Source organism: Tachysurus vachellii, chromosome 5, assembly GCF_030014155.1.
Source record: "Tachysurus vachellii isolate PV-2020 chromosome 5, HZAU_Pvac_v1, whole genome shotgun sequence".
Taxonomy (NCBI): domain Eukaryota; kingdom Metazoa; phylum Chordata; class Actinopteri; order Siluriformes; family Bagridae; genus Tachysurus; species Tachysurus vachellii.
Genome location: NC_083464.1, coordinates 7603016 through 7620677, shown reverse-complemented (window position 1 = coordinate 7620677; position 17662 = coordinate 7603016). Strand labels below are relative to the sequence as shown.

Sequence of the window (17662 nt, the reverse complement as noted above, 5' to 3'; positions counted from 1 at the left end):
GTGACTGATTCCTCAACATTATTCTCAAGAATCTGCTGATATTGAGTGGAATCCATGCGACCCTCAACTTTAACCAGGTTCCCACTGGCCACACAGCCCCACAGCATGATGGAACCTCCACCAAATGTTACTGTGGGTAGAAAGTGTTTTTGTTGGAATGTTGTTTGCCACCATGCATAACGCCCCTTGTTATGACCAAATAACTCAATCTTTGTTTCATCACTCCATAGCACCTTATTCCAAAATGAAGCTGACTTGTCCAAATGTGCGTTTGCAGACCTCAAGTGACTCCGTTTGTGGCGTGTGTGCAGAAAAGGCTTCTTTCGCATCACTCTCCTGTACAGCTTCACCTTGTGCAAAGTCTGCTGAATTGTTGAATGATGCACAGTGACACCATCTGCACAAGTTGATGTTGTAGGTCTTTGGAGGTGGTCTGTGGGCTGTTTTTGACCGTTCTCACCATCCTTCGCCTTTGCCTCTCCAATATTTTACGTGGCCTGCCACTTCTGGCCTTAACAAGAACTGTGCCTGTGGTCTTCCATTTCCTCACTACAGTATGTTCCTCACACAGCTTATATCTCTGCGATAACTTTTTGTAGCCTTCCCCTAAACCATAATGTTGAACAATCTTGTTTTCAGGTCATTTGAGAGCTGTTTTGAGGCTTCCATGTTGCCACTCTTCAGAGGAGAGTCAAAGAGAACAACAACTTGCAATTGGCCACCTTATATACCTTTTCTCATGATTGGATGCACTTGTCTATGACGTTCAAGGCTTAATGAGCCACCAAACCAATTGTGTGTTCCAATTAATCAGTGCTAAGTAGTTACAGGTATTCAAATCAACAAAATGGCAAGGGTGCCCAAATTTATGCACCTGTCTAATTCTGTTTTGATGCATATTGCACATTTTCTGTTAATCCAATAAACCTCATTTCACTACTGAAATATTACTGTGACCTTCAGTTATTTGATAGATCAAAATAAAATTGCTGATTAAAACACCCAAATATTTATAAATGAAAATCATGGAAAATGTCAGGGGTTCCTAAACCTTTGCATACGACTGTAGATAAAAAATTAATTTCATTTGCTAATTATTTATAGTATATGAAAAGGTATATATATATATATATATATATATATATATATATATATATATATATATATATATATATATATATATACCATGCATATACAAATATACAGTTATTCTACTAACTGTAAACAAATCTTAAACCTTTATTATTCTCTGAAACATTTCTATCCTGGTGGGAGTGGTCTATTTTAGCATGACTCCGCCCTATTCACATGGCATCACCTAATGGTTTGGTGAGAATGGAAAATAATGTAAATCCCACATCATGGTCTTCACACCCATCAGATCTCAATCTCACATATAGGAAGATTTGGAGCAGTGTGTTAGACAGTGCTGTCTAGCACCATCATCCAAAACCAACTGAAAAATATCCTTTGAAAGAACGGCGGTCATCAGCCGGCGACTTGTAGCATAGATGCCAAGATGAAAAAAAGTTCATCTAAGGCCTTGAAGGAACATTTTACTTTAAATTTCAGCTACATTAAATATATTCAAAATGCTTTCTGTAAAAAAGTAATTTTACAAGAAAGAAAAAAAAAGAAATTATCCTGAACTTGGATTACTCACTCTCACTCACTCATCTTCTACCGCTTATCCGAACTACATCGGGTCACGGGGAGCCTGTGCCTATCTCAGGCGTCATCGGGCATCAAGGCAGGATACACCCTGGACGGAGTGCAGACCCATCGCAGGGCACACACACACACACACTCATTCACTCACACAATCACACACTATGGACAATTTTCCAGAGATGCCAATCAACCTACCATGCATGTCTATGGACAAGGGGAGGAAACCCCCGAGGCACGGGGAGAACATGCAAACTCCACACACACAAGGCGGAGGCGGGAATCGAACCCCCAACCCTGGAGGTGTGAGGCAAACGTGCTAACCACTAAGAGACTGTGCCCCCTGAACTTGGATTAATTGGATTAATTAATGTGTGGTGTTTCACAAGTTTTTCTTGTGTCTGGGTGCAAAGGCTTCCTCTGTTTTTTCCCACATGCCTGTAGGTGGATTGGCTACTCAAATTTGTTCATAAAAGTAAGTGTGTGTCTGTGAATAACCTGTGATGGATTGATGTACCATTCTAATGCTCCTGAGACCAGCTCTGAATAGCCAGAATAAAGCAGGCACTAAAGCATGAATAAACCAGGTGTTTAATTATAGTGATTTTAGGGGAAAAAAACATTATTTGAGAGAAAAGCAGTGGTGTCTTACTGCTTAAGGTTCTGCACCAGCAGTAAAAACTACCAGAAATGTATTTTCCTCGTGCCAGAATCTTAACCCTTGAGCTGTATGGTATAAATCTAATTTACTAAGTTCCTTTGGATAAAAGTTTCAGCCAAGTGAATAAATATAAAAGAGAATCTCAGAGAATCATGTTTTTTTTTTTTTTTTTTTTTGTAAGTTTGTACAGATTTAACTTATACAACATTTTTTTTTAAAGAAAGCATTTTTTCTCACTTTAGTCTTTGATTACTTGTATTTGGAAAAGGGCAAGCTATCTACAAAACAATTTTCCTGTGCTTACTTAAAGCTCTGTTTCTCCCCAAAAGCATTAAACTACGACAAAACCGACAACCTGGATGTCAATTGGCTTGCTGGTCACGTTCAGTGGTCAGTGTGAGAGGAGCAGACTGAGGACTGGGGATTGACACTATATGTGAGCTATGTGGCAGAGTGGAGCTCAGATTGCTTTCCAGCCCGCTAATCCTGGCCAGGTCACCATGGCCACAGTCTCTTATAGAATGAGCTTTACAACACACACACACACACTCTCTCTCTCTCTCTCTCTCTCTCTCTCTCTTTCTCTCTCTATTACTTCCTATGCATCATTATTATTCAGCCAAATGTGTCTCTCCATCCTCCAAATGATTTATTATATTTAATTAAAAAATACAATTGCTGTTTAAAACCAATTTTGATGGTTTTGTCATTTTCCTGTTTTATTTTCCTAATTAACAGAACTCACATAATGGACATTTGTAAATGTACTGTTAAAATGCAAATCAAGTGGTAATGAATTTGTCATATCAAAAACCAAATGAGAGGGAAAAAAAATAAACAAGAATATAATGATAGCTAATGGAAAAGCTACCGCTACAATGACAAGGAGGGGAAATACAAAGCAGTGAAAGGGCTCAGAGAAGAGAAATAATAGTATTGCAGGATATCTACAAATGCATGCCTCATTACTTCCATGTCCCTTTTCAACACAGACAACAAAGCTTTCTATCTGCTTTCTCGAAACCAAGAATCTAAATGTATTCAATACACGGGTCATATTTGTGTAGCACTTGCATTGTCACTCACCTTCTGCCGTCGTGTATGGTTCATAGATTCTGTAAAGATTTTCACTAAGAATTGCTGCTGTAATAATAGACCTGGGCATCCTCCTAGAGCTATTCTCATAGTATATAGGCTCAACATTATTTTCATACTGAACATCATTTAACTCTTTTTACCAGAAGCTAAAAAATAAAAAAAAATATATAGAAATTTGTACCTGTTGTACCTTAGTTGTGCCCATGTTCAGCACGGAATGTCTTTGTCAGGTCATGCTTCACAGTGGTGATTAATAACTCATACGAATGGAGACACTCAGGGTTTTAAGAATTTGTAGTATTTCATATTATCATATTTCAAATTTGTGTATTTGTGTAAGCATTTGTTCATAAGTGTTCACAGAAAAGATCCATTATTTTTCACACATTTGTTTCTATCTTCAAAGTGATATCAAACCCATTTCTGCTCAAATTTGAAGGTGTTACCTTTAATCAATAAAATGAATGATGCACAGTGCACTAACAGAGTCCTGAATCATTTTATAGCAGACTTAATGAACTATTTGTCTATACTGAAAATGTCTGATACTGTAAGTCACCAGTGTACTTGTAAACAGGGTTGAACACACTTAGCACTATTTCCCTTTATAGTATATAGTTACAGAAGAGTAATTATTATTAATCACACTATCAGGTGGTACTTAGAAGAGGATGAGTGCTTTTGGAGTTTCTTCCTCATGTCATCTCAGGAGGTATTTCAGAAGGATCTGAAGCTACATACAGAGTTCTAGAAATGTCTTTTGTTAAAAGCATTATAGAAGTAAAATTCATATCACAAATGCATTGCGTCCTCTAAAGCAGATTAATGGTTCGTCTTGTACCTGCCTCGATGCAAATATACCGCAATCGTAGATTTATCCGATATCAGTTGCATAACTCTTCCATGATATCATTTTTATTTTTATTCAAGCAAAAAACACTTTTGGAAGAATCTAAGTAGAAGGATGTGTATTTGATATCTCTGCAGTAAATCTTTCCCCATCCAACTCAGAGAACAACAATTCTCTTCTCACTCTGATCAGGGTAAAACTTTAAGCAAATTTTTTTTTACAGTAATCTCCCCGCAAGGCACTGTGACTCAAATGCAGCTTCAGCAAACGTGAGAATAGATTGCTGTAGATAATCGTGCAACGAAGCAAGACAAAGACACACAGCTTGGGTATTATCTGATTCTGATACGTAACAAAAAGTGCTGACTAGTTTAACTCTGTTATCTCGATCTGCGATGCTAATCTGCCCTTCTCACTGAGATGAATACCGGTTTTCAAAGTCAAACGTTATGGATGACATCATATACTAATGCAGAAGATCATGTTATTGGATATTTGCTAAGATAAACGGCAGTGGCTACTGTGAAAAGTGTATAAACTAATTAAATTAATAGAATCACTGCAAATTAAATTAGGGTTAATCATACATCAGAACTTAAGGAGAATTAAAGAAACAAGGATGCATTAAACCATTAATATTGGCCATACTTTCATCTACATCTTACTAAAAATGAGCTTTAAAAATAAATGAATGAATAAATATAAATAAATAAATAAATAAATAAATAAATAAATAAATAAATAAATAAAGATAAAATGTGATTTATTAGGATCTTCCAGACGATGTAACACAAAATACAGATAAAGTTTGATTTATAAGAAGCCTTTGAAACAAGAAAATGTTAAAACAACTGATAAAATTTGAGCTATTAAGCAGAAGTACAAAGTATTTTCTTTATGAAGCTGGTTGAGAATATAGGACAAAAGAAACAGAGCAGCGGCACTTACGAGTACACAGCAGAGAGAGGTCTTTTAGAGCCAGCTTTAGGCCTGTATGGTTTGGGCTCTCCAGCCATGTTGATATCTGAAGAGAAAGAGACAGAAGAGAGTTACGGCATGATTACACCCTTACATCCATCTCAAACCCTATCACTCCAATCAACAGCTAAACAAACTCTCCAGCTTTTTGCACTGGTGCACTGATTACACATCCAAGCTCTCTGAACGATCCCTTATCTAGCAGAGCAAGTAATGAAAAAACAAACAAACAAACAAAAAAAAAACACTGTTGTGATTTGTGATGAAAACCATGGAGTCAAATGTAGGAGTTTAACAGCAAGGGAAAAAATAACAATAATAATATCGCAAAGACAATGCATCAGCTGCAAACAAATTTAATAATAATAATAATAATAATAATAATAATAATAATAATAATAATAATAATAACCTTTATTTTCTATAGCACCTTTAAAAGAACATCTCAAAGCGCTTTGCAAAAGCAAAATAAAAACAACAAAAATACACACATAATATAAAGATTAAAATTAAAGCAACAAAAATAGACAATAAAATAAGCACTATGTAAAGTTACAATTAGTCAAATTAAAAGCTACCCTAAAAAAATAAGTTTTAAGCAGAGATTTAAAAGTGCCAAGAGATGTTGCTTGCCTTATCTCAGTTGGTAATGAATTCCACAGTTAAGAATTACAATCAAAAACAAGGAGACGTGAGACATGCGATGCAGTACTTGTCTGATTAGTATTTATTTACAATTACACCTTTTTAATAACTTTGATTAGCAAGGCGTAATCAGAGAGAGGGATTCAATTCGGTTTCTAATCAATTTTATTTACATAGTGCTTTAAACAATGGACACTGAGACAAAGCAGATTAACAGGAATATATCGTTTCAGAATAAAAATTATACATTTTAAATGTATCCCCTTTATTTTTATCATCAATGAGAGAGCAGGAGGCGATGATGACATTGAAAAACTCCCTGAGACGATATGTGGAAGAAACCTCGAGAGGAACCAGACTCAAAAAGGAACCTCATAGTCATCCGGGAATAGTGACACCGGATAGTGGGATAAAAAAATAATACAAATAACTATAAAAAAAAAAAAAAAAAAACTCAAGAAAGCAACTTACATCATTCACCTGCCTGCTCACTCACAGCAATGCTGAACCCGAGGCACAGCACAGCACTATGCGAGATGTCATTAACATGTTTACATTGATTTGCCATGTAGTTTGAAAGGCACAGAAACTCTACAGTGATGAACAACAGGCAGAAACTAAAATTCATGCACTTCATTTCACAATCTTAGGGCATTACTTCATTGCATCACTACCTAAAGGGTTAAACTAGGCACAAGCACATAGGAATGGAGTTAATGCACATTTGGTCTATGTGATCAGGAAGTGAATCATTATCTTTCATGAGATAAGTCATGAGATGCTCTACATTTGTTTTGAACTCAAAGCAAAAATGTTTGCCATTTCAGCATCTTTAAACTTTGTTTTTTAACTTGAGTTTTTCTTTTGAACAAGTAATGTTGTCAGATTATTAATGAGACCTGAGGAATTTAATGAAATGTCAAATCTATGGCAATTATCTGTCATGGCAAAGCTATTATTTATCATGATCTAATAAAAAGAGTCTCTGAATAAGGCTGATGAATTTTTTCCAAACATCGCCCAGCTCTGCTACAAGATTTTTCGATATGAACACTATACTACACCGAGTCCACATTAAGAACGCAATCCGCCAGTTGATGGGAGAAGATCATGGAGGTTTTGTCCAATCCTACAAACCACACAGTGTAGATAAATAGGATTATGGTAACTATGCACAACTATGTCACATCTCACGTGACTACTTTACGTCTATGTCTACTAACAACATTTATTTATATCTGAAAGTGAAAAACACACACACACACACACACACACACACGCACGCACACACACACACACACACACAAAATACATGACAAAATTGAAGTGACAATAACAGATCAAGAGTCACTATCACACTGTGATGGTTATGTGATATTATGTCTTTTTGGTGCTGTTCTGGTTCTGCCTTAACACACGAAGCAGCTCTAAACAGCTCAGAATAACACTGTAATCCTGTTAGTCATGTTGATCTGTTCAGTGATGATTAATGCCACATCATTTCATATCCAGTGAAATGAGATGTGCTGATGTGGGTGTGCAGCATATCCCATGTTATACAGTATGCTGTAAATAAGGCCACAAAACCCTTGCATCCTAATGTCTAAAGTAGGACTATACTGTGTCTACTGTCACACACACACACATACACACACACATTGCCCAGAGCTGAATCTCTGAGTGCTTGTCCACCAACCCGGGTTGGTGAGCATCTGGCTGAAGTCCAGCTTTAAGCAAGTTTGACTGTGCTGTCAGAAGCAGCAGCAGTGTGTATCATGTACTAGGCTCAGCAGAGCAGAGGTATCCATCAAGGCAGAGAGCTGAGAAAGAGACATGGCAAGAGATAGAAAAGATACTGTCTGTGTCTGAGTAAGAGAGAGAGAGAGAAAGATAGAGAGAGAGAGAGCGAAAGAGAGAGAGTCTGAGAACGGAAATGGAACAAGACAGAATCCAGACAGACAGACAGACAGACAGACAGACAGACAGACAGACAGACTATGGTGAGGTCTCAGCACCTTACTTATACTTTAGATAGCTCATTGCTATTGCAGCCAGCAAGAAGTTGCAGTTAGTGCGAGGAATATTTATTAATGCGCTTGCCTCGGCTCTGTCGGTTGCCTGGAGACCTGTGGTGCTGAAAGCTGAGCAGCCTGGAGGGTGTGAGCTGCTTTTCGGGCTATGGGGAGAGAAAAAATGAAAGCGCCCCATTCACATGGGCAGAGGCTCTGAGCATTCTACAGGACAACACAGGGATAGCGCTTTAGGGAATATATTGAACAAACACACTCACGCGAAACACACACACACTTTTTCCTCCTCAGACTTTCTGCAACGTGTGGGTGAAACAGTGGATATGATTACATGTCATTATTATAACACTGTCAATCATCTTTAATTATACGGTAAAACGTATCCCTAATCAAAATAATTGTAAGTTAAAGACAAAAGGTAGAAGAGCAAGCCTATTTGTAGGAATTGTAGGAGGCAGGTTGCATAACTAATCATTATCAACTTCAGTGGCAGGTGCTTGACAGTTGAATGTGGATCTGTGACTCTCCTGTGAGCTCAAAGCTGGTCTGTTGCTATTCACATATCTTTTTCTGCCTGGCTTTCTTTGTGCAGAGGAAAATGGGTTCCACCTCTCTTACAATAGCTGACAGCTTCATGTATGGAGCTGGAAGGACGAGTTGCTCCGTTTCCTTAACGTACCTCCAGCTTGTCCTTTAAGCTATTAATTTGAAACGTATTATTTTGAAAACAAAACGTAAATACAATATTTCAGACATGTCCATTTCAATCAGCTCCCTTTCTCTAAAGAGCTGGAGAAAGAAATGCAAAGAGTTGCCTAGTAAATGTGCAAACATGGTGTGCATGCCTAACTCGAAAGCCAGCATACAAAGAAGAAACAGGCACAGAGCTCTTTTTCTACGATGAATTTGCTGTCCTTAAGAATGAAATATATACAAGCCGTCCTTGGACACCACAAGCCAAATGCCAAATGAATTATTTATCTGGAAGAAAGAGAGAAGTGATGAAGATTGTATTAGACAGTGAAAAAGGGCTGGCAAGAGAAGTGACAGTCTGGGGCAGAGAGTGAGAATGAGAGAGAGAGAGAGAGAGAGAGAGAGAGGAGAGAGAGAAGAGAGAGAGTGAGAGAGAGAGAGAGAGAGCACAAAAAGTGATGGAATTGAGGGCAAAAGCCTGTAGGATATATAAGGAATCGAGTGAATGACATGGACATGAAAGCCAGCACCAGTTGAAGTTGATGGCTAGTCAGGATGGTAGTTTCTCCAGGAGCTCTCTCAGCCCTAATTTTTCTACATTTCTCGATCTCGCCATATGCTCTCTCTCTCTCTCTCTCTCTCTCTCTCTCTCTCTCTCTACTGCTGGATCATCATCTCCATGAATCCAATCAGAGCTGTCAGTCCACATCTGGAGTCTGGAGTTAACACTACCAGGCTGGAGCGGAGAGATAAACCACAACCAGAATCGTTGCATCATTACAATGCCTAAGATATGCATCAGTGATATTTAAAAACAGTGCAGATTTACGCTTAGTCGTGTCAGTTTCTTTTTTGACGACAATGTCAACAAAACAACACGATAAAACGCTTGTAAACTAAAATATATTTAATTTAAGAATCAAAAATATTCAGATGCACCAACTGCAACTGCATAATACTCAATACTACCTTTGTTTTTGATCTATTTTCTGTTTTTTTTAAAATATATTATATATTTATTCATGCATTCAACTACCTCGGGTCACGGGGAGCCTGTACCTATCTCAGGCGTCATCGGGCATCAAGGCAGGATACACCCTGGACGGAGTGCCAACCCATCACAGGGCACACACACACTCTCATTCACTCACGCAATCACACACTACGGACAATTTTCCAGAGATGCCAATCAACCTACCATGCATGTCTTTGGACCGGGGGAGGAAACCGGAGTACCCGGAGGAAACCCCCGAGGCACGGGGAGAACATGCAAACTCCACACACACAAGGTGGAGGCGGGAATCGAACCCCCAACCCTGGAGGTGTGAGGCGAACGTGCTAACCGCTAAGCCACTGTGCCCCCATTATATATTTATTTCATCTTTACATTGCATCTTCTTTGTGTCATATTTTTATTCTTTACTTTATTCAATTTGTTATTCTCTACTAATTGTTTTTTTTTTTTTTTTATTAAGGACAGTCGTAAAATTTCACTACACGTCGTACTGTGTAGAATTGTGTTTGTGACAAATAAAATGTATAAAATTTGAAGCTGAATTTGTTACCATGTCAAGGATTTATAACACAAGATGGCCGATGATCTGTTTAGGTCTGTAGTGAGGCTTTTTATCATGACACGCGAATCATGACAACATTCACGATGATGACGGAAAGTTTTAAAGACAAACAAAGCATGCCGGTGTGTTTAACACTGCTTTGCATTAAATCTCTAAACATTACAGCTAGACATGAAACCTGATGGACAGATGTTTTGGATTTTATTGCTATTAATCCTCCAGATGTGCAGAATACACACATGTGATGTTTATGTGAACAATTCCTCTCACATAGCAGCTGAATGCACTCACGTCACTGCTGTGAAAATTAAGTATGTTTTCAGCTTATGTTTACTAGACACCTCTTAGCCAGAGCGACTTGCATTGGATCTCATTTTATACACCTGAGGTTTAAGGGCCTTGCTCAGGGGCCCAGCAGTGGAACATTGGTAAACCTGTGGTTTGAACTCACAACCTTCCCATCAGTAGTCCAACACCTTAGCCACTAGTCAACCACATGCACCAGGTTAAGAAAGTACCATGATTCAGGACAGTTTTTGAAAGTTCAGAGGTCGACAAATATAAACAGCTTTATGCTTCTAAATGTTTTTTCATGACAAGACAAAGAAAATCACAAAGCACTAGTTTTTGACAACTCGTTACCTGAAATGTACAGAAAGAACTGCAGGCCCCTTTACGCATTACAGTCACATGGCATCTCAGTCATTCATCACAGGCGTGCTTCCTGACAGAGTGCCGTTTTAGCACTCTTCAACATCGCTCAAAAAAAGCCGACATTCGGTTAGCCTTTTCTAACCGCACCATGTCACATCAACTAGTTAATGCCTTTCAAAGGCGAAGTAAAAAAAAAAAAAATCACTTTGGGCTGTATGAGCAATATGATGAACTGTAAATCTCAGGCTTCCTTTCTCCTCACAGCGACCTTCAGAGAGACAGAAACATGTCCTGTCTAGAAACACACTCACAAGGCTACCAATATGCACCCTGATATATATCGCTGTCACACAGGCCATACATCAGCATTAACACACTCCAACACCATCCCAGCGCTCACATCATGAGAAATCAGAGCAGATTCCCTTTTGCCTTAATTAATACAACTACACAATTAATTATGCAAACAGGAGCCGGTGGGGAAGAAGAATAGAATCAGACCATGAGGATATAACAGAACAGACGTACAGAAAGATGAGAGAAACAGAAGGGAAGACACATGCACGCTTATTTAATTCACATTTCCAGTTTAGTTTCATTAGTTCCATGCTTTGGTTAAGCAGCTAATGGAACTGAATAGATGTAACAACTTTTAATATCCCATTAATAGCTGTAAATAAAACATTATGAACTCTTTGCTTTGTGTACAGTACTAGAGCTTAATGTTACCACATTTCGGAGCACCGTGACACATTTACACTCCTTTTCCGCATACATGAGCTCCCATGAATGGTTACTGTCACTGTAATTAATGATGCAGCGAACACAAACCCTCACATTAAGCGAGCAAGGTTAGTTTTACTTTTGTGCCCCTCGTGATCCTCTTCAACATTATTTTTTTAAATTCTTGGTTTAAAATTGGTCTGCTGCAATATGTTGTCCACAGATGATAAATCCTGCATTAGTGAATATGTTTACCTATCTATTCTTTTTAAAAAAAAAAGAACTGCAAGCCAGCAGCCCACACACTGTTCTCGAGGATGTCAGTGAAAGGCATCTTTAAGCTTACTCGGTTTGACGTTTAAACATAACGACAATTTAAAAAAAAAAATATTGATTAGATTAAATTGTCCAGTTGTAACAAGCTGTGTGTTGTTTCCGATATTTGTGGAGCTGGTTGAAAATCTCATGATCCTTTTGATCCAGCACCATCCATAGCAGATGACTAAGCATTCTCATTTTTATTCTCTCATTTATAACAATTTGTTCTGACGTTAGGATATAAACGTAGCGATCGTGTTTGTTCCTTAATTTATGACTTCATTTGCACGCAATCAAATGAAACCTGGCACCGTCGTCTCGGTCGATCACATTTGTTTGAATTTCTCAAGAGATCAGGCTGCACATTACACTCTCCAAATATTTCCTGCAAAGCTTAAAAAGCAAAGGTTTGGGCTCTATGCAATTCAAAGCATACTCAGAAAATGTCAGGCAAAGGCAAGGTGTACAAAGAAAACCCCAAAACTTTTGAGTGACATTATTATATAGAGAATATGATACTGTATAGACACAGACAATTCAGGGTAAAGAAAAGGTTAGGTGTCAGTTTCCATATGACAGATCCTCACAATAATGGCAATGTAGGCAAAACCTTATTTATCTTTCTTCCTGGGATAAATGTATACTATGAAACAAGCCTGCCTTTCACTACAGTAATACAGAGATTTTAAAAGTCTGAATTTACAGTTTTCAATTAAAAAAAGACAGAAAAACAGAAGAAGAAAAAACAGGACCATGAGTTGTTGATGGCTGTAAAGGTTTAACAATGACAAGAAAAATAAAAAATCAAACATGGTTATTATTTGAGTACATTTCCAATATAAACAGACTCTTCATGCTGTATCTAAAGAGCTCAAAAACAACCATTTTATACATGAACAGATGAGAAATAATCTACCTGTTTACTGGATTACACATGTTGAATACAAACAAAATCAGAGTCGCATGGGCTGGTGACTGCCTGGGGCTAGAATGGCATTTAATCACACCGAGAAATACCGAACGAGACGAACGGAAACGGGCAGGAATAGGCAGACACGGGCAGATACGGACAGGTCCTTGCGAACAGAAGACAAATACAAACAGGCTAACACCAGCACTAACAGGTCCATACAGGTCAAACAGATGCAAGGAAACAGAAAAAGTGCAACAAACCAGTCCATGAACATATAGTTACAATACAAAAATAAGGGCGCCGGTAGAGTCTTTGAAAATACATGCATACTCAAGCAAACCTGGAAAATAATACACACACTGAGGGTTTTTTTTTAAGGCTGCATATATTAAAATGGTGCTTTTCATCGTTGCACAAAGCAACAAAATCCATAGAGATGTGAAACAAAAATCCTCCCTGTGGACATTGCTAATGCTCATTCCAGTGCCTTTTGATTGCTTTGTTGCATTATGTGGATCGCATTTTAAAATAATCTGAGCAAGCTGACATAAGGCTTGTAGCTGTGATATTCTTGTATGATACTGCAGCAGAGCTAAAATAAAAATTATTTTACTTTTTAATGACATTTATCTTTTACACCTTTACATCAGAATAAAATTGCTAATTCATATTATGTGTTTTAAAAAAAACACTTTAAATAAATATACATGCTACATTAGCAGATTAACCTTTAAATAAATCATAGTAATACCCATTTTGTACAGCCATTTTGGGAAGTAAAATTGAGCACCGTGATTGGTCAAACATTATTAGAGAGTAAAATTGGTTTACTTCATCATTCCCAAATTAGGGACATAATTTAATGCTCCAGAGTCAAACAAATCTGATCTCTGACACTAGCCTGATTAACCAACCTCACAAATACGGAGATTAATTTTATGATTAACCCATTAACCCATTAACCTTCTTTATTATTCCTTACTTGTTCATCTTTGAGCATTTTATTTAGTAGCCAAGGAAGTGTTTGTAGGTATGAAAGAAAAGAATTAATGTCAGAAGCCCAACCCTAACTCGAAGCCATGAAACCCTGCTGGATAATCCTTGATATCAGACGCACAACCCCCAAATCCAGCTGGATAAACCAGCAATCCAACAGCCCTGTGGTCGGAGACACACAGTTGACCAACCGGCTTTTACTGCCTCACATAAAGCTAAAGAGGAAAAGATGCAAATCTGAAAAACAGAGCACAGAACAAAGAAGGGAACTGAATCAATTTTAAGACGGACACACCTGGATTATGGAAAAGACTTGATATTCAGCACTTAACTAATGGAATAAAAAGAAAAAGTGAAGTAAAAGAAATAGTTGTATGCATGTGCTAAAAATAAAATGTTGCTATCCTTGTACCAAGACAGCGGAATTAGACTGCCATGAATACCTGACACGAGAGATTTCCCACTCTCCCGTTCTCTAAGCAATATAAACATTTCAGTTTCTGTTTTGATCATTTACAAGAGCTCTCTCTCTCTCTCTCTCTCTCTCTCTCTCTCTCTCTCACACACACACACACACACACGCCTTAATCAAGAACAATGGATGCATAATCTCACTGAAAGTCTTGGTCACAGAGATTCCCAGCCAGAATATTTGCTCATTTTAATCAAGATTTATAATCACATATCGCAATTTGTCCTCCTTTAGGCTTATAATTGAAAAGACTAAAGGCTTTGCAAGATTAATTCCCAAATATGGTGCTTCATATCTCAGAGCCAGAGCAGCACAGGAGGCAGGAACGATACACCGAGAAATACTGTAATACTAAACAAAAAAAAGAAAAAAAAAACTTGTTGCACCAAATAGGCCACTGAGCTCCACTGGAAATAGAATAGTGCCATTTCAGAACCCTGTCCTCATTAGAGAAACGAAACAGACAGTGCATATGTATGGATATGTCTTTGTGTGATGCGTCTTGATTGGGTACGGACTTTATGATTTTGCATCCTACACACAAGTGTCCTACCGATGAGCCGCAGCGAGACCTGCGAAGCCCGAAAAAAACACATTTGCTTGACTGGACTGTTCATAAAAGCATCGCCACTCATTAGAGTGCCATCCTGCAGTGGTGAGGGGTGCCAAGCTAATACATAACCACAGACAGCTCCCAGGCCATAACACTAAATGGGATGTAGAAGATAATATGACAGCACCTGGCACAATATGTACAACTCTGTGGGAATGAATATTAATGGACAGGTTTTTTATTTGTGCCAGACCGAGTCTCTCGGTGTTACTCATTTGTATTCTGAGTCTTATCTGTAAGATCTGCAATGTTAAACCTGCCTCTGGATTATATGATTATATTAGAAATGGCACAAGATTCAAACTTCATGATTTTATTGATATTTATAAATAAATAAGTGTAATAAAATTTGTTTAGATCTTATATTAATACAAATGATGTAAGTATTTCCTTTCCAGGGTGCAATACTGTAACACAGAGTGTTGCAGATGGGATAAAAATACTTTCTTGTTCTAAAAAAAAAAAAAAGAAACACTTTGAATTCAGGTCAGCAACCATGCTTTTGTTAAGATAAAACATTCCAGGTTTTATTTACACACTAAAAAGGATTCCAGCAGGCATGAGCAAGTAATGAACGATGAATTAATGTAGGATGTCTGTAAAATGCATATAATCAGAAGAGTACTGCTGAAAAATTAAACAGCAAAATAATGCAGTTTTCTGTCTCCTAAATACTAGAACATATATGCAATTAAGCAATTTATGTAAATATTTCTAACAACACACACATACGCTGTTTTACTAAGCAGCTCACACTGCAAACAATGTGTATAAGGAGACAAAATTAAACCCTTACAGAAAGGGAAAACAAATAGTTTGTATTTATTTTAATATCGGAAGATGCTAATTATTTATAAAGTGTTCGTCTGGACCATGGTATACACTAAAGGATGCGCTGTTCCTCATCTCAAAAGAATGAAGAAAGCACTGTGCATTTAGGAGTGACCTCTATTATCTGCAGATCAAAGTAATTTTGATGCAAATCCACACAACAACAATAACAACAACAACAATTCAGATAAACATCTCTTTCCACAGTAAATATCCTTTCTTCAGGGTAACCAGGATGATGTTGATAATGAGTTATGACAGAGTTCGTAAATAGGTGCATGTGTGAAAAAACTTCTTCTGTGTATGTGGTGTGTGGTGTGAGTGTGTGTGTGTGTGTGTGTGTGTGTGTGTGTGTGTGTGTGTGTGTGTGTGTGTGCAATTTCCCAGAAAATTAAGGTTCACCCTAGAGACGAAGAGCTACACTGATCATGAAACATTTGCTATCTGGTATGTTTGTGTGTGACTGAATTATCATATAAGGAAAGACAAACTTAATTATAATCACTCTGTGAGCAAGCCGTGACTGTGCAAGGATGCATTGATGACATGAACCATATCGGTAGTAATCAATACTTCATCCTTCATGCACAGATACACAAGGATACATTCTGTCTAATTACGTGAACTCACAAAAGCTATAGCAAGGACAAAATAATAATAATAATAATAATAATAATAATAATAATAATAATAATAATAATAACAATAATAATAATAATAATAATAATAATAATAGTAATAATAATAATAATAATGATAAAAACTATAATAATAAATAAAATAATATTAAATACAACAACAACAACAACAATAATAATAAATAAAAATAAAACACATTTAATCATTACACAACACGCATGTGAGAGTTGAGCTCCCACACTGTTGCATTATCACCTAGGTGGCTCACACAGGTATTAAACCCCACTTGTCCCTCTATAATGATAAAGTTCCCAGTGGCTGGATAACTTACATCGGTGATGGCGGCGCTTGCCTTTGTACATGGTCATTGTAAACGGATCCAGAATGACGGCTCGCGACTCCTCCCTCGCGCGCTGTAAGTACCGGAGATCTCCAGCAGCTCCGTCTCCCCTCCAACAGATCCGAGACACTGCGGACTGTACCATTGTCCCCGTCCCGATAGGGGGGTTTAATAACGCGCCTGACTCCCGAACCGCAACAACAATAATAACGCAGGGTGTGACAGAAATGGGTTAGTCCACTACTACACATACTCAAGAATGCTAACTACAGCTTATAACAGAGATCACAGGTGTGCTATTACTAATAGAATGAACAGTAAATAGTATATAGACGCCATAAAGAATGCTTATTATTATTATTATTATTATCATCATCATCATTCATTCATCTTCTACCGCTTATCCGAACTACCTCGGGTCACGGGGAGCCTGTGCCTATCTCAGGCGTCATCGGGCATCAAGGCAGGATACACCCTGGACGGAGTGCCAACCCATCGCAGGGCACAAACACACACACTCTCATTCACTCATGCAATCACACACTAGGGACAATTTTCCAGAGATGCCAATCAACCTACCATGCATGTCTTTGGACCGGGGGAGGAAACCGGAGTACCCGGAGGAAACCCCCGAGGCACGGGGAGAACATGCAAACTCCACACACACAAGGTGGAGGCGGGAATCGAACCCCGACCCTGGAGGTGTGAGGCGAACGTGCTAACTACTAAGCCACCATGCCCCCACATCATCATCATTATTATAACAACGACTATAATAATAATAATAATAATAATTAGTCGTTCTCTTTCAGTACACTATTGCTACATTATTACTACGTAACTACATTATCACTTCATTACTACATTATTACAATATTAATATTGTTATTATTATTCCAGTGGATCCAGAAGAGTGCGTCATGTGAATACACTTTAAATGGGACTCTGTTAAGTCACAAGGTA

At 37.8% G+C, this 17662-nt stretch overlaps 1 protein-coding gene across 3 annotated transcripts in view; it reads right to left on the bottom strand.

Annotated features, from left to right (window-relative positions):
* LOC132845556 (RNA-binding Raly-like protein) overlaps positions 1 to 17662 on the bottom strand; it is a 189497-nt gene that overhangs the window by 14804 nt on the left and 157031 nt on the right. For 2 of the 3 annotated variants that reach the window (XM_060869609.1, XM_060869608.1), the window contains exon 3: positions 5226 to 5301. In XM_060869609.1, the coding sequence (XP_060725592.1) occupies positions 5226 to 5301 (76 nt within the window). Of the gene's footprint in view, positions 1 to 5225; positions 5302 to 16690; positions 16811 to 17662 lie in introns of those variants that run through there. The other variant, XM_060869610.1, reaches the window with a different exon arrangement.